This window comes from Lissotriton vulgaris, unplaced genomic scaffold, assembly GCF_964263255.1.
Source record: "Lissotriton vulgaris unplaced genomic scaffold, aLisVul1.2 SCAFFOLD_1801, whole genome shotgun sequence".
In the NCBI taxonomy this organism is placed as follows: Eukaryota; Metazoa; Chordata; class Amphibia; order Caudata; family Salamandridae; genus Lissotriton; species Lissotriton vulgaris.
Window position 1 is genome coordinate 102913 of NW_028244812.1, and position 20522 is coordinate 123434.

The 20522-nt window shown below is 41.8% G+C and overlaps 1 protein-coding gene across 5 annotated transcripts in view; it reads left to right on the forward strand.

Annotated features, from left to right (window-relative positions):
• Positions 1 to 20522, forward strand: part of LOC147666718 (protein phosphatase EYA4-like) — a 197984-nt gene that overhangs the window by 78917 nt on the left and 98545 nt on the right. For all 5 annotated transcript variants that reach the window (XM_086948935.1, XM_086948934.1, XM_086948933.1 and 2 more), the window contains 2 exons: positions 18112 to 18254; positions 18387 to 18530. In XM_086948935.1, coding sequence (XP_086805061.1) covers positions 18112 to 18254; positions 18387 to 18530 — 287 coding nt within the window. The remainder of the gene's footprint in view (positions 1 to 18111; positions 18255 to 18386; positions 18531 to 20522) is intronic.

Consider the following 20522-nt stretch of genomic DNA (forward strand, 5'->3'; position numbering starts at 1 on the left):
AGTTGGTAGAGAACTTTACATTTTCCCATTTCTGGAGGTAACTCGAAAAACGGAGGATAATTTCCTCCATATCATCATCCCATTGGTAGAGGAAATTTAGCAGGAGGTTTTTAATCCCAAAATAGTTTTCGTATCTATAAATCGGATTAGAACATTGAAATTTTGGGAGCTCCATCGAAGACAATGAATTGGCTCAGGACTAATAATGGCTTATACAAGCCCTGCGCTCCAGTATTCCAATATTTGTCTTTCTATTTCTCTCTTTTTAGTTTTTCTGCTCTCAGTGTGTAGAATGGTCTAATAAGCCTTGTAGCCCTTTTGCCTTAGGCTGTATTTGTTTTTAAAGGCCCCTCTCCCTCGTTATAGGCCCTCTACTATAGCCGAGCCTATACGTTTTACAGCCTTTTAACAACTGGTATAGTCCTCAGCAGTGGGCTATAAGGCTATATTACATTCATCTTTGATTCTCCTTTCTTTATAGATTGTACAAGACTTCAGGATCAATTCAATTTACGCCTGTATTTCTGAACTCTATTAATGCCATTTACTTTCTCTATGCCTTGTATTCTGCTTAGCCTGATGACATTTTTGACATCTGTTTTAAATTTATAAATGTATTTACCTTCCCATCTGGTATAAACAGACATGTTTCTGTGTTGTTTTTTTTAGCAGTAATATAATCTCACTGCACCTTGTCATAGCCGTGCAATTTTCCAGTGCAATGTTTTTCTGTAAAATCTGAAGTGAGTGTGATGACACTGCAATACCGCAGCTCATACATTCTTTTCTCTCCTGATGGGGGCAGCTTTCAGTGTTCTGTCACAGCAGTAAGGGCATCTTCAGTGGGATTTGTGTGTGCAAGGAGAGATCTGACAGTGGTGTCACTGGCCATTTCATTTCAACGTTGTCTCCCACATTGAGGTTCTTGTGATCCTATTGCATTCATACCCTGGCTGTCATAAGTAATGCAGTGCGTACAGATCAACTTCACCTGTAGAGTGCCTAAAGCAGCCACTCACTCACACAATGCAGTATATGTAAAGGGAACTGCAAGCAGTGACAGCATGTGAAATGTAAAACTGGTGGGCCGTAATCGCTTATATCAAAGGCCACAGAGCAAGTGCACCGAGTTTTCCAAGCAGGGCTTCTAGGGTGGGGAACTTGAAAAAGGTAGAGAAAAATACAGCAATTAGACATCACAACTTAAAACCTGTAACTTTAAATAGATGCATCTTCATTGCATCAGCTTTTGTACCCCTCTATGACAAGGGAGAATGGTGTAAATTGGCCTTGTGAGTCCCCCAAGCCAGTAGACATTTGGAGAATAAACTCTAAAACTGTATTGCATTCACTTTCTAATCTCAGCTTCCCCATTGAATCAAGTGGCTGATCCCCAGAAAATCAGTTTATCACCCTGTGCTTTTGTTTTATTTTCTGATGCAATTAGGAATATTCGGATACAAATGAAACACATGTGTGCAAGGTTACCAGTGTGAGAATTGCAATTCCAACAAGTCGGGTTTTTGCTAAGTTTGAGTTTGTAAATTTCTTTCGGGTGGCCAGCATGTTCTATTTATTAGCATAAGTTTGGTTTGCGATAGTATTGGCGATATCGTATCCATCCAGTTAAAAAGGAGTGTTGTAACAACATCTTCGAGGGTGATCCTATATTGTATTGTATCATTTACTGCCTTCACGTCTGCATAAATATAATGGCATATCTGCTCATTGCATTTGTACTTTACACTGTATTGTGCAGGCCTGACCTCTCCATGGCGTCCTGTGCATGTTCATCTAACCATATGTCACTTTGATCTCACTGCCCCATATCTAGACACCTGAACAACTTATATTTTCTTATATTTTTTCTTTGTTTATTCATTTACTTACTTATTTATTTTTCTACTTATCTATTTAATTTGTACTTCTTAGATCTCTCACTTTGGTTGCCACCATTCTTACCATTTTTGTCATTTTGTATGACTATCTGCACCTACCATTGTCACTGATATGATTTTTCTATTTATTTGTATTTTGTTTGCTTCTTTAAACTTTATAACAACGACTTGAACAAAAAAACGAAAAAAACAAATGAAACACATGCAGAAAGTGCATTGTAAACACAAAACAAATAAGCATGTGTGATTTATTTCAAGGTGATGACTTACACTCCTTGGTTAATTTGAGCCAAGCAAGGCTGTGACTTAGCTTCTTTAAAAAGTTCCCAATATCCTGGCTTGTAAAAGTGTGGCATTGCTCTGTGCTATAGAAGTGGCTGAAGGAGTAGCAGCCTCCTGGTCCGGCTGCCCTCTACTGTCTAAACCGAAAGTGATTAAGTTTTTATGTACTCATCTTACTTCTGTCTGTTCTGGGGAGACTGTCATTTGTATGAAGATTGAGGGGATAATGTCAACTTGTTCTGAGTGATTTGTAATTAGTGTCCACTCGTCCTGCCACAAGAACCCTAATGTAGTTCTTTACTTACAGATACAGTACATATAACTCAAATGCAGATTATGGTTGCACATAATTGGGTTTGCCATTAGCTGTACCCGAGTTTCTCTATTTTGACAGTACACAGCGATGCCACAATCCTCTACACCTCTGTGGGTACACGAAAAGCGATACATGTGCTGGTGCTGCACTCCCGTTTCATGGCGAGTCAGTAGCTCCTGCGGATCAAACCCACCACACCACACCCCAACGCTACATCTACATTTAAAGAATCTCTTCAAATCGTCCAACTATAGCTCGGAAAGCATGTTTTACTGTTTAATTTTTCAGGATAAAGCGAATGCGGAGATACTCAACAGCCACAACGGGTCCTCTGAGCGCACAAGTCAACGAGATGCACTGAACTTCTGCTCCCCATGGCCCGAGGACTGGTGCATGTGTAGCGCCAAGGCCCGGCCCGCCAGAGGACCAGCCCAACTGGGGCTTGAGACTGGGCTTAGGACCTACTTTAATTGTCTTTTGCTTTAGTTCGAGCTGCATTCAGAGCTCCCATTTATGACTGAAAAACAGTGTCCACTACACTTTCGGTTTTACATGTTTTCCTAAGCATATTATGTGATAGGAAAAACAGTGATGCACGGTTTTTTGGTCATTAATAAGAAGTTTTGGCCCGCCGCACAGCTCAGTCTAATAAAAGGCAAAACAACGGAGAATGGCGCTTGTTCTGTAATTGCAAGCCGTGATCGCAACAACTTATACACTGTAATTAACATGCTGTGAAGGCTGCGGAGGTCGCCGGCGCTCGACATTCCTTGAACGAACTAAGCAGACTGAAGGCAAGTGTGGGGAATCCGCCCCTCAGGACTCAACAGTCACAAAAAGCCACCCGAGCAGTGGACAAGGCGGAAACTGCATTTCCATGATAGACGGCCCACTCCACAACCTCCCCCTGGGTCTGCCCCACCCTCCCCATTATATGAATGGAGCTCTTCTGACCCAGTCCCGGGTCAGAACAGAAAAAAGCCCAAAATAAAACGTACGGTATGCCTCTCTAATAACATAACACCTACTGCCAGGGCTTTAAGTGGGATGACAAAACTGGGGGGGGGGGGGGGGGGGGGGTCTATAAACGGGGCGTGGATAATGTAATTAAGGGCGTGGCTTAAAAACACGTAAGCTAAAAATGTGTGCTTAGCATAGTGTGCCACGCGACTTGTATTTTGCTGTTTCTGTCTTTGCATCCAGATATACAATACATCAAGGAACATCATACCTACAACAAGTCAGGACTATTGGCTTTCTCAATGGTTGTTAGTTGCATTAGACAAATAAGCAACAACTATGGCTTATATATATTATTGGAAAAGCTTCCTCGTAAAGCCCTGGTGACACCACAGCAATGTTGCTGCTCCTGAGTTTCTAAAAGAGAAGGGAAATCCAGAGAGAAAATGACTCTCTTTAAAGGATTTACCTTCCCCTACAACGCTCACCTGGCATGACGTTATGCCGTAACTTCTCCACTAGTGAGAAGGTAGCAGTGTGAGCAGCGGACATCGATATGCATGCGGTCACTGCTGTCCGGAACAAAATAGACCGCCTGTGCCAGGACACAAAACAGAGCCTGATAGAGACCCGTTTTGAGGGCCCTTTAAAAAAAACTGCTGGTGCTCAGCACTGGTGAAACCTGGCCCACTTAAAACCCTGCCTACTGCCCTGGTTTGTGCCTTCAGAGCGAGAACCACACTCACCTGGCACATGTGCAGGAACACGCCCCTTTCCAACAACCCAAAAAATAAATAAATCCTGGATCACAGAGTTGAGTTGATCTGCTATTTGGTCCCTTCCCCTATTATGGAATGGCGATGTCCCGCATGCACATTAAACCCCCCCCCCCCCTCCGTGGGTGCAAGCATGATGCTGTTAGAGTTGCAGCACTTCATGCACTGCAGTGCAGCCCACTCCCAGTGGCTCGGCTTCATCCGCTCACTCGCTCTCTGACCTCTGTCTGCACAATGGTTGTTCCTTGGAAATCCATTGCTGCTCTGGGTGGGGTGCATGAAGAATGCACACTGAGAACCCAAGCATGATGCCCAGGACAGGATTTTATACATACAACTGATCTACAATTGCATTTAAATTTGCAGAATGAACAGTGGGTATGTGAGTACATTAAAATATAACCTGAAACAATGTCTGACAGACGTGGATGTCGGTTAGCTGAAGTGCATGTCTGCTATGAGTCTAATTCAATAAAAACAATTGATGGACAGAATCTAGAACAATGCAGTACAGAGATCTAGGCCTAAATCCATTGTTTTTTTGCTCACCATGCCTTCTATAGCAAAGTTACATTGTAATGGCCCCTTTCAGGAAGAAATACAAATGACTCTTTCACTGTCCTTTTCCTTTCTTTGAATTTAATTTAGTTTGTGGTTGTGCAGGTTTTTTTTCACTGTTTATATTTTTATACTGGTGAGAGCTATTTCCCTTCCGACGGGGTTTTATCAGTTATTATAGGTTTAAACCTAAAACCAGATAGCCTAGGTGTATTTCGTTCCATAAATTGGACTTCAGTGTACCTGCTTCAGCCTTATTTGGACTGGCGAGACTAATTTGGTAATTTAAATATCATCCTGGCCACTCTTGGGACAGTACTGTCTAAAGTAACAGCGTCTCTTCCCTTCAGGCACTCACTCTCATAAGTGATTGATGGGAAGAGTTTTGCTTGTCAAACTTGTAGCAGTGGGATAAGACTGGGGCCAGCAGTTTTATGTTTGATCGATTTAATAGCTACCGCAATAGAGTTGCCTCTTCTTTTAATTGCCTCTTTTTGTGAGTTGAAAGTCCCTTTTATTATCCATCATCACACCTAAGTACTTTTATTGGTCGACTACTTCAATCGATGAGTCTGCCATATGCCCGCGGTATTTGGAGGTTCCCTTCTTTGGATGTATCCTCATAACCTTTGTTTTGTCTTTGGTGATGGTTAACCTGTTGGATGCTGAATATCGACTAGTTGTATCTAGTAAATGTTGGAGGCCGATAGGCTGACCAATACGAGGTTGTCTGCATACAGGAGGTTGGAGAGTGGTAACCCTCCCATCTTTGGCGCATGAGAATTGCAAATGTCCAATTCTGATGAAAGGTCAGACATAAACAGGTTGAAAAGCGTTGGCACCAAGACGCACCCCTGTTTGAGCCCCATGGTTGTTGGGATTTTCCTGGACAGGTACTTTCCATCTCGTAGCTTGACTTGGACCCATGTGTTTGTATGTAGCAATATTAACTGGTTTAGGAGAGCAGATGGTATTTTCTTTTCCATAAGTTTGTGCCAGAGCTTGATCCTGTTGATTTTATCAAAAGCTGACGAGTAGTCAATAAAACACATGAATAGGGGTTGTTTTGCTAGTTTCGCCCCGTCTATCAGCAGGGACAGTGCAAGTATATTTGTAGTTGTCACCATGCCCTTGCAGAAGCCCGTTTGTTTGATTGGTATAATTGAGTGATCTTCGGCCCAGGTAGTAAGGTCTTCCAGAAGGAGGCCAGCATAATATTTCGCCTTGATGTCAATTAAGGCCACAAGCCTGTAACTTTCTGCTGAGTTCTTATCCCCTTTCCTGTATATTGGGGATATGATTGACCCCCTCCTGGAGTCCAGGATGATAATGACTCCTGTGATTTGGCCATACAGTGGTAGTAGCACAGAAGACCAATACGCAGGGTCCATTTTAAATAGAATTGGTGGGATCCCGTTGGTGCCCGGGATGTCCTCCCTCTTGCCTTTGGCAATCCTGTTCTTAATCTGAAGAGTTGTAAATGAAACATGGCCGTTTCTGGATAGGACATTAAAATAGAGAGGGGTTGCCTCAGGTATATTTCGGGAGGTCTGCCTCCATGGTGCATTGAAGTGATGGCGCAGATGCTCTGTCAGGTGGGAATTTATTCTTTGAACATTCTGGTTGGCTAAGCTATTCATTGTGCACCAACATTTTGTGCTGTTGTTTGACTTTGAGTCCTACAATAGCCCCGCCCACAGGTTTACGTCCGATTCCCTATTTGACTACCAGATTTATTTTTTCTTTTTTTCTTTTAGTTGCAATAGCTCCCTTTGTAAAATAGGATCCTGCCCTGTGCACCGAAGATCACTTATTGTTTTATTTATTGCTTTCTTGAGCATTCAAAGGTTTGGAGCTTTGAAATTGGAGATGTGGTTCTCCTTGTGGACTAATGAACGGGTTGTCGTAGAAGCAGGGCAAGCATTTATCGTATTTACTGCTCCTAGTGATTTAGTTAGGAGTTCCCAGTGTGCTATCCCATTCACTCCAGTCTCTTCCTGTTGCTCCCATAATAACTTGGCTAAGGCTAGTAGTTCCTCTGGGTGATTAGTCTTAATTTTAATCTGCCTGAAGTTGTCCGTATGAATGGACTCAGGGTCCTCGACTGACTTATCTAGTTTTGGTCTAAATATTCTTGTAGAAATTTCTTGTGGCAGATGATCACTTTGATCTTGGGCCCCTATCTGGAAGCCTGTGATCCTGCTGAAGAATGATTAGGATACAAACGTGTAGTCAATCAGCTTACTTGAGGTTGCGCTGTGAAATGTTGCCGCAAATGGCTCGACTGGAAACAAGCATCCTAGGACCGGTGTTGGGCTTTCAGCCCTCATCAGCCAGGATAGCTTGACTCCAGTGGCATGGCGCACACAGGACCCACGCCTGGGCATACCAGTCCAACTCAGGGTGACAAATGCAAAAAGAACAATTGGTGGACAGAATGCGAGACAATGTCATACAATCACCCTAGTACAGACATCCTGGCCTAAATCCATTGTTTTTTTTGCTCACCATGCCATTCCAGTTTGGACCCAGCCAAATGCAAATCAGTCTTGACCCTGCGCCCAATGGGAACAGTCCAGCCCGAACTGCCAGGCCCTCCCAGGACTGGAAACAAGTATCCTAGGACCAGTTTCGGGCTTTCAGCCCTCATCAGCTAGGATAGCTTGACTCCAGTGGCATGGAGAGCACGGGACCCACGTCTGGGAATACCCGTCCCACTCTGGGTGACAAATGCAAAAAGAACAATCGATGTACAGAATGCAGAATAATGTCATACATTCACCCCATTACAGAGATCTGGGCCTAACTCCATCGTTTTTTTGCTCACCACGGCATTCCAGTTTGGACCCAGCCAGATGCAAATCAGTCTTCACCCTGCGGACAATGGGACCAGTCCATCATGAACTGCCAGGACAGGTCCTCCCTGGACTGTAAACAAGCATTCTAGGACCGGTTTCAAGCTAGCCTGGCTGATAAACGGGGTTACCCAGAAACCAGTCCCGGGATGCTTGTTTCCAGTTCAGAGAAGAACTGTCTCTGCAGTTCGGGTTGGACTGTTCCCATGAGGCATAGGGTCAAGACTGATTTGTATATAGCAGGGTCTGAACTGACGTGGGGAAGTGAGCTAAAGAATGATGATGGATTCAACCCAGATCTGTGGCTTGGGGTGAGTGTCTGAAAAGTTTCAGCGCTCCGTCCATCATCTCCTTGTGTTTGCTTTGTTCGTCCTAAATTGGCTAGGTATGTCCAGACATGGGTCCCGTGCTCACTTTGCCACTGGATTCAAGCTAGCCTGGCTGATGAAGTGTGTTACGAAGAAACCGGTCCTAGGATGCTTGTTTCCGGTTGAGGGAAGACCTTGCTTGGCAGTTTGGGCTGGACTGTTCCCACGAGGCACAGGGTCAAGACTGATTTGCATATAGCTGGGTCTGAACTGAGGTGGCAAAGTGAGCTAAAGAATCATGATGGATTAAACCCAGATCTGTGACTGGGGGTGTGTCTGAAAAGTTTCAGTACTCTTTCCATCATCTCCTTGTTTTTGCTTTGTTCGCCCTAAGTTGGCAGGGTATGTCCTGACGTGGGCTCCTTGCTCACTTTGCCACTGGATTCAAGCTAGCCTGGCTGATGATGGGTGCTTCCCAGAAACCAGTGCCAGGATGCTTTTTTCCGGTTCAGGGAAGACCTGGCTTGACAGTTTGGGCTGGACTGTTCCCATGAGGCACAGGGTCAAGACTGATTTGCATATAGCTGGCTCTGAACTGAGGTGGCAAAGTAAGCTAAAGAATGATGATGGATTCAATCCAGATCTATGACTAGGGTGAGTGTCTGAAAAGTTTCAATCAATCAAGCATTTGTTAAGCGCAACTACTCACCCTTAAGGGTCTCAAGGTGCTGGGGGTGGCGGGGGGTGCCGGTTCCAGTCCTTCATGGCGGGGGTCCACCAAAGAGCCAGGTCTTGAAATCTCTTCCGAAGATGTGAAGGGATGTTGTCTGTCTGAGGTGAGCGGAAGGGTGTTCCAGGCTTTGGCCGCGAGGGTAAGGAGCGGCCTCCCGATCTGTTTTTCTGGTGCGAGGGACTACTGTGTAGGGGAGCTGGGCTGATCGTAGGGTCCTTTGGGGTGCGTGGAATTTAAGTTGGCTAGTCCGGTGTCGTGGAGGGCCTTGTGTACGTGGGTGAGCATCTTGAAGGTGACTCTTGCCTCGATGGGGAGACAGTGGAGGGTGTGCAGGTGCAGGGAGATGTAGCAGTGTTTTCGCAGGTTGAAAGCCACTCTTGCGGCGGTGTTCTGGATGTTCTGTAGCTTGCGGTTGAGGTTTTTGTTTTTTCCGGCGTAGAGTGTATTGCCGTATTCGAGTCTGCTGGTGACCAGGGCATGAGTGATGGTCTTTCTGTGTTCCAGGGGATCCATTTGAAGGTTTTACGTAGGAGACGGAGGGTGTGGAAGCAGGAGAACGAGACTGAGTTGATCTGGTGGTTCATTTTGAGCTCTGAGTCCAGGATGATTCCCAGTTTGTGGGTGTTGTCCATGGGGGTGGGCGGGTTTCCGAGGGCGGGGGGCCGCCAGGTGTCATTCCAGACATCTGGGTTTGGGCCCATGATGAGTACTTTACCCTTGTTGGTGTTTAGTTGTAGCCAGCTATTTTTCATCCATTTGCGACGGCTTCCATGCCTTCTCAAAAGTTGTGTCTGGTGCTGTTGGGTTTGTTGGATAGGGAGAGGATGAGTTGGGCGTCATCTGCGTATGACACAATGTTGAGTCCGTAGGTTTTGACGATGGGGCGAGCGGAGCCATGTAGACGTTAAAGAGCGTCGGGCTGAGGGAGAACCCCTGAGGGACTCCACAGGTGGTTGGTGTAGGGTCCGAGAGGCAACGGAGGAGTCTGACCCGCTGCGTTCTGCCGGAGAGGAAGGAGCTTTTCCAGTTGAGGGCCTTGTCTTGGATCCCCGCTTCGTGAGGTCTGCGTGTTAGGGTGTGGTGGGAGTCTGTGTCGAATGCCGCTGAGAGGTCGAGGAGGAATGGGCTACTGTTTCTCCTTTGTCCAGTAGGGTGCAGATGTTGTATGTTGCGGCAAGGCGGGCGATTTCCGTACTCAGTTTTTCCTGAAGCCGGATTGGGAGGAGTGGAGGTTGTTGTGCTCTTCAATGAATGTGGCGATATGGTTGTTGATGGCTTTCTCGATAACTTTCGCAGCGAATGGGAGCAGGGAAATGGGTCTGTAGTTTTTGAGGTCGGTGGGGTCAGCCAAGGGTTTCTTCAAGAGGGGGTTTCCCTCGGCCTGTTTACATTCGTCAGGGAACGAGGAGGCCGTCAGGGAACGGTTGATGGTGTGGCGAAGCATGGGTGCGATGTTGTCGGCTGCTCTGTTGAAGATGTGGTGGGGGCAGAGTCTGTGGGGGCCCCGGACTGGATTGACCTCATTGTCTTCAGTGTGTCTTTCAGTGCTCCGTTCGTCATTTCCTTGTGTTTGCTATGAGTCCAAGTCTTGCAGCACACCCAAATTTGCTTAAGCAACGTCTGGCAGGGCCTACCCCCAAAAATAGATATGGAAAAGAAAGTCCCAGATTTAGAGAATTCAGAATAATCACAAGTATTACGTCAAAAAAATAAGTACTTAATATTTCTTCTTAGTATATCCCAGAAGTGACATTGATGGTTTTCCAGAGGAAGCTTCCTTCGTTACAAAAAACGGTATACAGTCAAAATATTGAGTTTTTAATATCGAGTTACATTAATATTGAGTTAAAAATATAGAATGGACACAATATCGAATGGACACAATATAGACTACAAAAATATCGAAAAGAATAGCATAAATATTGAATCAAAAATATAGAATGGACAAAATATTGAATGGACAGAATATAGACAACAAAAATATAGAATGACAGAATACAACAAAAATATAGAATGGACAGAATATAGACAACAAAAATATTGAATTTGAGGTAAGTAAGTTAATATTACATTTTTAAAGTATTTTTTATGTTAGTATATGTGTGAGAAGTGTATATTTATTTTATAATTTATTTTAATTAATTAATTTTACGGTATTTAATTTTTGCTTGATATAATTCTGTAGCGGGTTGTGGGTTTATAGGGGAATAGAGTGGGAAGTAATTTAATTATAATTAATTAAGTATGTGAATTTATTTATTGGTATTTATTTTGAATTAATTGTTAATTAATAAATAATTGGTAATTAATTAAAATATAATTGTTAATTATTTTAATTAATTGAGTAATTGATAATTATGTTAATTTTATTAATGTATTTTCTGTAGCGGGTTGTGGGTTTATAGGGGAATAGGGTGGGAAGTAATTTAAATATAATTATTTAAATGTTTAACTGTATTTATTGGTATTTATTTTGAATTAATTGATATTTAAATTTTTAATGGGTAATTAATTCAAATATAATTGGTAATTAATTTTAATTAATAGTTTAATTGTTAATTATGTTAATATTATTAATTTATTTTCTGTAGCGGGTTGTGAGTTTATAGGGAAATAGGGTGGGAAGTAATTTAATTGTAAATAAACAAATATTGTTATTTATTTAGCGGTTTTGTTTTGTTGTAATTTTGAATAATGTATGAATTGTTAAATAATTAATTGTTAATTGGTAAATAATTTGTATTAATAGGTAATATATGTAATATTATTTTTATTTTTTATTTTTTACTTGATTAATTAATATATTATATAAAATTGTTAATTACTTTTAATTAATTTGTATTCGCTATTAATATTTAATTTATTTTTATTCATATATGAAGTATTTACTTTCCGTACTGTTGCACTCTCTGGAGTGGGAATAGTAATTTTTACCCCTATGCTATTCAACGCTTTCCCTACTGTTGCACTCACTGGAGTGGGAATAGTAATTTTTCCCCTGCGCTATCAAATGCTTTCCCTACTGTTGCACTCTTTGGAGTGGGAATAGTAATTTTAACTCTCCCGCTATCCAACGCTTTCCCTACTGTTGCACTTTCTGGAGTGGGAATAGTAATTTTAACCCCTAGCGCTAACCAATGTTTTCTCTACTGTTGCACGCACTGGAGTGGGAATAGTAATTTTTATTTCTACTCTATCCAACGCTTTCCCTACTGTTGCAGTCTTTGGAGTGGGAATAGTAATTTTTACTCCTAAGCTATCCAACGCTTTCCCTACTGTTGCACTCACTGGAGTGGGAATATTAATTTTTACCCCTTCGCTATCCAACACTTTCCTTACTGTTGCACTCTCTGGAGTGGGAATAGTAATTTTAACCCTCCCGCTATCCAACGCTTTACTTACTGTTGCACTTTCTGGAGTGGGAATAGTAATTTTTACCCCTACGCTATCCAATGCTTTCCCTACTGTTGCACTCTCTGGAATGGGAATAGTAATTTTTACCCCTACGCTATCCAACGCTTTCCCTACTGTTGCACTCTCTGGAATGGGAATAGTAATTTTTACCCCTACGCTATCCAATGCTTTCTCTATTGTTGCACTCTCTAGAGTGGCAATAGTAATTTTTACCCCTACGCTATCCAACGCTTTCCCTACTGTTGCACTCTCTGGAGTGGGAATAGTAATTTTAACCCTCCCGCTATCCAACGCTTTCCCTACTGTTGCATTTTCTGGAGTTGGAATAGTAATTTTTACTCCTACGCTATCCAATGCTTTCCCTACTGTTGCACTTTTTGGAGTGGGAATAGTAATTTTTACCCCTACGCTATTCAACACTTTCCCTACTGTTGCACTCTGTGGAGTGGGAATAGTAATTTTTACCCCTACGTTATCCAACGTTTTCCCTACTGTTGCACTCTCTGGAGTGGGAATAGTAATTTTTACCCCTACGCTATTCAACGCTTTCTCTACTGTTGCACTCTTCGGAGTGGGAATAGTAATTTTTACCCCTACGCTATCCAACGCTTTCTCTACTGTTGCACTCTCAAGTGGGAATAGTAATTTTTACCCCTATGCTATCCGACGCTTTCCCTACTGTTGCACTCCCTGGAGTTGGAATAGTAATTTTTACCCGTACGCTATCCAACGCTTTCCCTACTGTTGCACTCTTCGGAGTGGGAATAGTAATTTTTACCCCTACGCTATCCAACGCTTTCTCTACTGTTGCACTCTCAAGTGGGAATAGTAATTTTTACCCCTATGCTATCCGACGCTTTCCCTACTGTTGCACTCCCTGGAGTTGGAATAGTAATTTTTACCCCTACGCTATCCAACGCTTTCCCTACTGTTGCACTCACTGGAGTGTTTATAGTAAATTTTGCACTTTCCGCTATTCTACGGTAAAAAATTTTGTAAATATTTTATGAATATTACGTTTATATATATGTATTAACAAATTACTTTGTTGTTTTTTTTAACTTACATTAATTATTTATTCATTTTAAGGTTATTTAAGTATTTTAAGTATGTTTAAGTTAATTATATTTATTATTTCATTCATTTCTAATTAATTTAAAGCATTTTAAAAAATTTGATATTTTGACTAACTATATTTTTTACATCGATATTTTTGATTCAATATTTTTGTACTTACCTGTCTGGAGATAGGAGGTCGATATTTTGGTATTCTATATTTTTACCTCGATATTTTTGTAACTCGATATTCTTGACCTCGATATTGTTTCAGTGATCCCCAAAAAACAGTTATTACACCGTTTGAAATACAAGTATACCTATACATCTATTTTGAAAATTGCGCTACCAATCAAATTTACAAAAGATCTTTAACATATGAGTGACAATTGGCATGAAGCGCTGCAAGTAGAGGATTGTTTTAGAAAGACAAAATATTAAGGGGCCGATTAGGATCGCGGACGGACTTGCGTCCGTCCGCGACCTCAGAGCAGGAGGGAACCTCCGCATGCGGAGTTCCCTCCTGTGCAATTAGGATGTGACCGCTACCCTGGCGGTCACATCCTCTATTTTTAACATTGCCGCGGGTGCAGCTTCAAGCTGCACCCGCGGCAATGTTAAAAATGCACGCATTGCATTTGCATGCAGAAAGAGGCAGGCACCGCGCGGTGCCTGCCGCTTTCTGCATGCAAATGCAGGGGGGTACCATAGGTACCCCCCATGTGCACCCCCCACCCCCCCTTCACCTAGGGGGCCTGCAACGGGCCCCCGCAGTGAAGTTCCGTATGCTTTTCCGCCGCGGAAAACCCGCCGCGGAAAACCATACTTTATTGGCCATCCTAATATGGTGGACGGTGTCTGGAAGACACCGTCACCATATTGGAGCTTTTCCGCCGCGGTTGTAATCCGACCGCGGCGGAAAAGCTGCGGACGGAAACCAGGACCCACCAGCCATCCTAATCTGGCGGTGGGTCTTTGGTCAGTCCGCTGCGGATTTTCCGCATCCACGGGGCCGGCGGTGGCTTCCGCCGGCCCCGAGGAGGCGGAAAATCCGCTATCATAATGACCCCCTAATTGTGGTGTCACTTTCTGAACACCCCCACTCTGCTGATAGCATTCCACTAGCACTAACCCAAAACTAAAAATGTTTCTGTAAAGAAGGTTGATTCTTCTTGGAGTTAGGTCCGAGCTAAGTCAAAAGACTTTATAACACGGGGTTGACTATAAAAAAATGTAAGTGGGAGAGCTGACCAGTCTCTGCACGGAGCTCTATAGTTGTTTATTTGTATATATTGACTGTCACTCTGGGTCAAAGGGTTTCTCTTTATGTGCTGTTTTCTTTTGAAGTGTAAGGGAGTTAAATTAACGGAGGTGTCTGTTACATCAGCTGACACCAGCTTCCTACTAAACCTTTTAACTTGACAACATGCATCTTTGGCATCACGAGTCAGCATTGTCCACGGAAGCTTTAGCTCATAGTCCAGTAGTGAATGCTTTTACATTGTATATTTAGAATTGAATCACTGCTGTCAAAAACAACGTGAATGTTAGTTTTTTTTTTAAATAGTTTTTATCCTGCACCAGAATAATTCAAAGTGAGTTAATATTGTCAATGAGAAGCTGATTCTCTTTACATTGGCTTCCTTCCTCCTTCTGTTTTTTATGGTTTGCTTCTTTCCATTTTTTTTTTGGTTTAAATGCCACTATAAACTGAAGTTCTCTTGCAGTGGGGGTTGTCAGTTCAGTTTTTTAAAAATTATTTTCTTATCCCTGGGTTGTTTTTTAGATTGAACCAAGTTTTCACACTCTTGTGATCTTGAAGAAAGCGCTGGTTACAAGCGAGCTGCGGCTTCTTGCAGAGGAAGTATTTGTTCTTGGAAGAAGCCACACCAAAGTATTCTAGTTATGTTAAATTATGTTATGTTAAGTGGGAATTTGTAAAGTTCCCTTGTTTAATCCCACCTCAAGCTTTCTCAAGCTAACAGTTATTTTGCCATTTGTTGCAAGCCATCAAGATGGGATTGAAAGATGGTTTCTGGGAAGCAAAAAAAAAAAGGTGACTGTACCTTCTTTGTGTATTTTATTTTTGGTAATGGTAGCGATGGAGAATGCAGCCTTCTTTCCCCTCCATTCCATAACAGTTTTACTGTCAACGATCTGCTCAGCCCCTGTTAACTAGATGAATAGAAGGAATTTGGCCTTGAACCAGAGGGTGACATGAAGGGGAATACCATATGCTTAATAGCGTGGTATATATATATATATATATATATATATATATATATATATATATATATATATATATATATATATATATATATATATATATATATATATATATATATATATATATATATATATATATATATATATATATATATATATATATATATATATATATATATATATATATATATATATATATATATATATATATATATATATATATATATATATATATATATATATATATATATATATATATATATATATATACACACTTGCTACAGAGGATGAGAGGGCTGAAGAAGTGTAATATGCCAAAGGCGAAATGTTTCATGGAGAACAAATGATGCACATTTAGATTACTTCAAAACACTTTCCTGAGTAAAATGGAGACTGGTTCAAAAATTTAAAGGGGATGTGGATGTTTTGTTAGGACATCTCTCTCAATCAAGGAGCAGGCGCTTATAGAAAACATTTGCTTGGTAGCACAACACGATTGCTACCCACTCCTTATGCAAATGACTACTTTGTGTGGGTTTCCACTTTGTTCTTGACCGAATCAAGTTACCAGCAGCCTGCTTACAATAATATATTGGTCCCAGTTTCAAAGTCAGGTGGATTGTTAATTTAACCTAACCATATCTTACCCATGGGCTCCGCGTGGGTGAGCAAGGAACCCTTCTCTTAAACGTGATCTGCGAGTTCGGTGCAGGAGGATACGCTGGAGATCTTCCTGCATGGAGAGAGCAAGGAAGAGTCGGAGTGTGTCACAAAGAAAATAAAGAGAAGCATTCTTAGTCCCGTTGTAAAACTAAATCAGGCACAAGCAATGTTGCATCCAATTTTAGATTCCAAGTTGAAGAGCTACTGCCCTTGTACCTCTTTTTTTCTGCATGCAAATTTCTCAAAGTATTACCTAGGGAAATTTGCCTGGGGAAACTAGTCTGAAAAGTGGGGAAAATGCAGGTTTCCTGTTCGATAAAACAAAAAAGCACTTTGTTTCCCTTTCTGACCTTGAAATTGACACATTTGTTCCTGACTATCTAAAACCTTGTATCTTGTTTGTTCACTGACCTCTGGCCTCTGGTTTATGGTAAGAACACAAGCGCGGAGATACCCCTTCGGGGGTCGAATTCCTGCGCTATATAAGAAACTAAATAAATAAATAAATAAATAAATCTCAGAAATGAGTGCAAAATCTGGTTTAAGTAAAATCGCAATCGGGCTGCAGTGGTCTTTCTGCCATGCGGTTTATACTGTGAAACTCCGAATGACTACTACGTCTCCTGAGATTTCTGCTGTGTTTCCTGTACGTTCTTTAAGCGGTGCGCCTCTCCTTTAATGCTACTAACCTTGAACATGGCTTAACTTGACCAACTTATATGAACAATTGGGTATATCGTCCTAACACTAGAAATAGTCTTAGGCTGTCTGAGGCAAAAGGGTTACATGGTCATCTATGTGGATAGGACGAATTAGCATTAAACATGGGTGTAACTTGCAGAGTTTCACCCCTTGGAGTTACAACCCCCCCACCCCTGAGATTTAGCAGAGTTCCTTGAGAAGCGGGGTTTGACACGTCATGCTGCTCATGCTGATTTTTAGCACTGGAGTTTGTTCCGTGTTGTAAAATCAGCAAGAACAGCAACACGCCAAAGGGTGCTGCTTTTTGTGCCACTCTAGTAGATTTTCTACTCGAGCGACAGCTTTCTCAACGCGAATGGTAGCAACCTGCCACGACCGCCCGCATTGAGAAATCTAGCCGGGAGGCATTCTAGCGCTCGATTTTCTCACTCGCTAACTTAATGTTGGCGAATCGCGCACAAGAAAAAACTCAGGCACGCAGTGGTTGATGGAGTTGTTCCAGAACTCAGCGCACCAAACAGAGTGTGGAGTGGGTTAAAACTCTGTGACCTCCGGCAGTGAAGCAGAGTATATAGCTCACCCAATTATCATGAAAACAGTAGTCACATGTAATATTGTTACTTTACTTTAGAGAAAAAAGGTATGAGCTATTTCCGTAGAAAGAGCTAAGCATTTGAAAAAAATAAAACTTCGGCTGGTGGAAAGGCAGCTCACATGTCATCTTTGTTGCAGTTATTAATTTAAGCACCACATTTGCAATATTCGTTTTAAAAATGTATCTTTTTAATATTATAAGCATTTGTTTTGTTTAAATATATTCGCCTAATTGAAAACAAGAACTGAAAAATGAATTCGGTACTTACCAAGTATTATTAGTGTCCCAAAAAAGTTCTCAAGCCAGTAGAACACCACAATCAAATATACATACATAATGCATATGAATATAAAATTCAGCTCTTTTCTGTTTTTGTGATTTGTTGTCTTAGGGTTCATTTGAAAATTACATTTATGCTGATTCAGTCGTGATTCTTTGATATGCAGAAGTTTTTTTTTCTTAAAGCGGGCGTGACGCTGTGCATGCCAATTAACTAAGGTGCTTGATGGTCAAGCTGAAGCATCTGCAAATGTTAAGACTGTTGTGCAGGTGGACCTAAGCCGGCATACACCAGTGAACACATACTGCTGTTTATGAAAATAAAAAATAAAGCACTTTGATATCAGCTTATAGTTAAACACAAGGTTGCTCCAACTTACTTGCTACATAGTTGTCAACAAAGTTATGAAGGCTGTACAATTAAAAACAATATAGGGTTGTGAAATTGAAAGCTTTTTGTTCAACTAATGGTATCTTTCCTAACATTTAGGCCATACCCACACATCCTTTCTACTCCAGCAGCGCAGACAATGTCGGCCTATGCTGGTCAAACGCAGTATTCCGGAATGCAGCAACCAGCAGTGTACACAGCCTATTCCCAGACCGGGCAACCATACAGCTTACCCACTTATGGTATTATGTTTATCTTTTTTTAACAATTCAGTCATTTTAAATGTAATAATGTGTACTGATTTATTTTTTTGATAGTGGTTCTCAAGTTTGTCTAAAAAAAGGGAGAACTATATTTGCTTGTTTCTTTCACAGATCTTGGCGTGATGTTACCAGGCATCAAGACAGAAAGTGGACTTTCCCAAACACAGTCTCCCTTACAGAGTGGGTGCCTCAGTTACAGTCCAGGTTTCTCAACACCCCAACCCGGCCAAACACCTTACTCATATCAAATGCCAGGTTTGTAGCCACTACTGTGATTTCAGTTTTATAGTTAATTTGTTTAAATACATTTGATGATCAAATGGCTCAGATTGGTGTACATCAGTCCTCTTTAAACAATGAGTTTAACACATTTTGGTGGTATGGCACTGTATCATAGGTGGCCCCAGGCCCATTGTGGTACACTAGTCCTGCAACAAAGAAACACAGAGCTCAGCAGCCTTTTTTATTCTCTAACATGGATCGGGAGCCAGTACAACTGCTAGTAAAGAAAAACTCTTTAAAGAAGCTAGTCCTATGTAATGAAAGTGATAACTTCATCACCCTTGTGTATTAAGATTGTTTCAGGCTTCTTTATAAGGTCATCTGTGCTTGTCCGGAGGAAATGATCTCCAGCAGACTGCTGAAATATGTCTTCCAGGTTTGGAGCTTGGGGAGGGGAGACACAGATAAGTTGCAGAAAAAGCTTAAATGATGTAAAATTAGGTTCAGTTGTGCAAAACAGGGAAACTCAGACCTCTGGAAGTCTGTAAGGCTGTGGAAGAGTTAGTCATATTCTGTACTACCAGAACTACCATCCTTTTAGCAGTACCCCTCTGCTGTGTAGTCATTAGAGAGGGTGCGTTAACAGCGAAGCAGGAGTTGCAGGAGATGTGGGAAAGGAACAAGAGTTGGTTATTCACAGGCGAAAAGGGCAGTGATGGTAAAGAATATGTTGACAGGAGACAACGGGAGGTATGCGTTACTTTCAGAGAATAAGTGAGGAAAGGTGACATGAATGGCACAGGACAGAGTTAGAAAGGGAGGGTCACATAGTAGAGGTTTGCCATGACAGGAGAATCTAGCAGGGACATTAGCAGTAGAGACTTGGAAGTAACAGAGGACAGGGGATATCACTGCTCACCCCCTCCCTGTTGGAGGGGGTCAGCAGTGATATTAAAGTTGGATGGGAGGTGGGCATTAAGAAAAGAGTAGTTCAGTGGCATAAGTTGTTAGTAGTCATGAAGAAGGTGAGGAGTGACATGAAAAGTGGACACTGAAAGGAGAGGTGAACACCCAGAATGGGGTGCAGCTGTGGGCAGTGATAAAAGTGACAGAAGTGGGTGGATCATGATGGGAGAAAGGGCAGTGTCAACAGAGGTGAATACTTCTGGGAAAATAGACCCTTACAAGAAAGGGGCCAGTAGTGGAACAGGTGGACAGTGATGAAAAAGGTGGGCACTGGTATGTGCAGTGCATACTTAAGGGAGACAATAACCATTATGGTAGTAGTGGACAGTGACAGATGAGAGGGGCTGTTTGGAATATCTGAGCTGTGATATAGGTAGTGACATAAATGTTTTGCTATGACTCTTAACGGGGCTGTGACAGAAGACAGGCATTGAGTATCATGAACAAGAAAGCGAGAGGATAATGAAAAGCAAATAAATAAAACATAAGAGTAGAGGGTAAGGGCTCAATCATGTATCGTTAGTGCCCAGCACCATCTCCACACGGCCAGTATTTTAACATGCTTTTGACACCGCTTCGTCTTCTGCCCTTATTATCGGCTAAAGTTTGAGAAGGGCCTCAATATAACATTATTTTGAGAGAATCACTCAGACTGACAAAGGCTGTAGAGCAATGATGTGCTCTAATTCTCTGTGCTCATGGGTTCATCGCATTGTTCTGAAATAGGTATTAAGCGTTTGTTAGTTTTGGAGACGTATGGAAGATCTTGGCTTTTATAGAACTTGGATCTCCGAAAGTCTTATTAAAAAAAAGGCTGAAAACTTATATTGGTACTGTGACTAATCACTTACTTGTGTTGCAGCATGAAGCAGAGCGTACAATTTAATTGTTTGCTTACTCAGCTTACTACCCTAACCTTACTGGGCCCTCTACGATTAGGCAGTGTGAGGCATTTCGATTACGACAGAGGCAATGATCCTCTAATGAATCTTTGTCCAATCTCCACTTTAGCTGTTGAATGAGGACTATTAATTTACAGCCAACTCGCAAGTTAGAAAT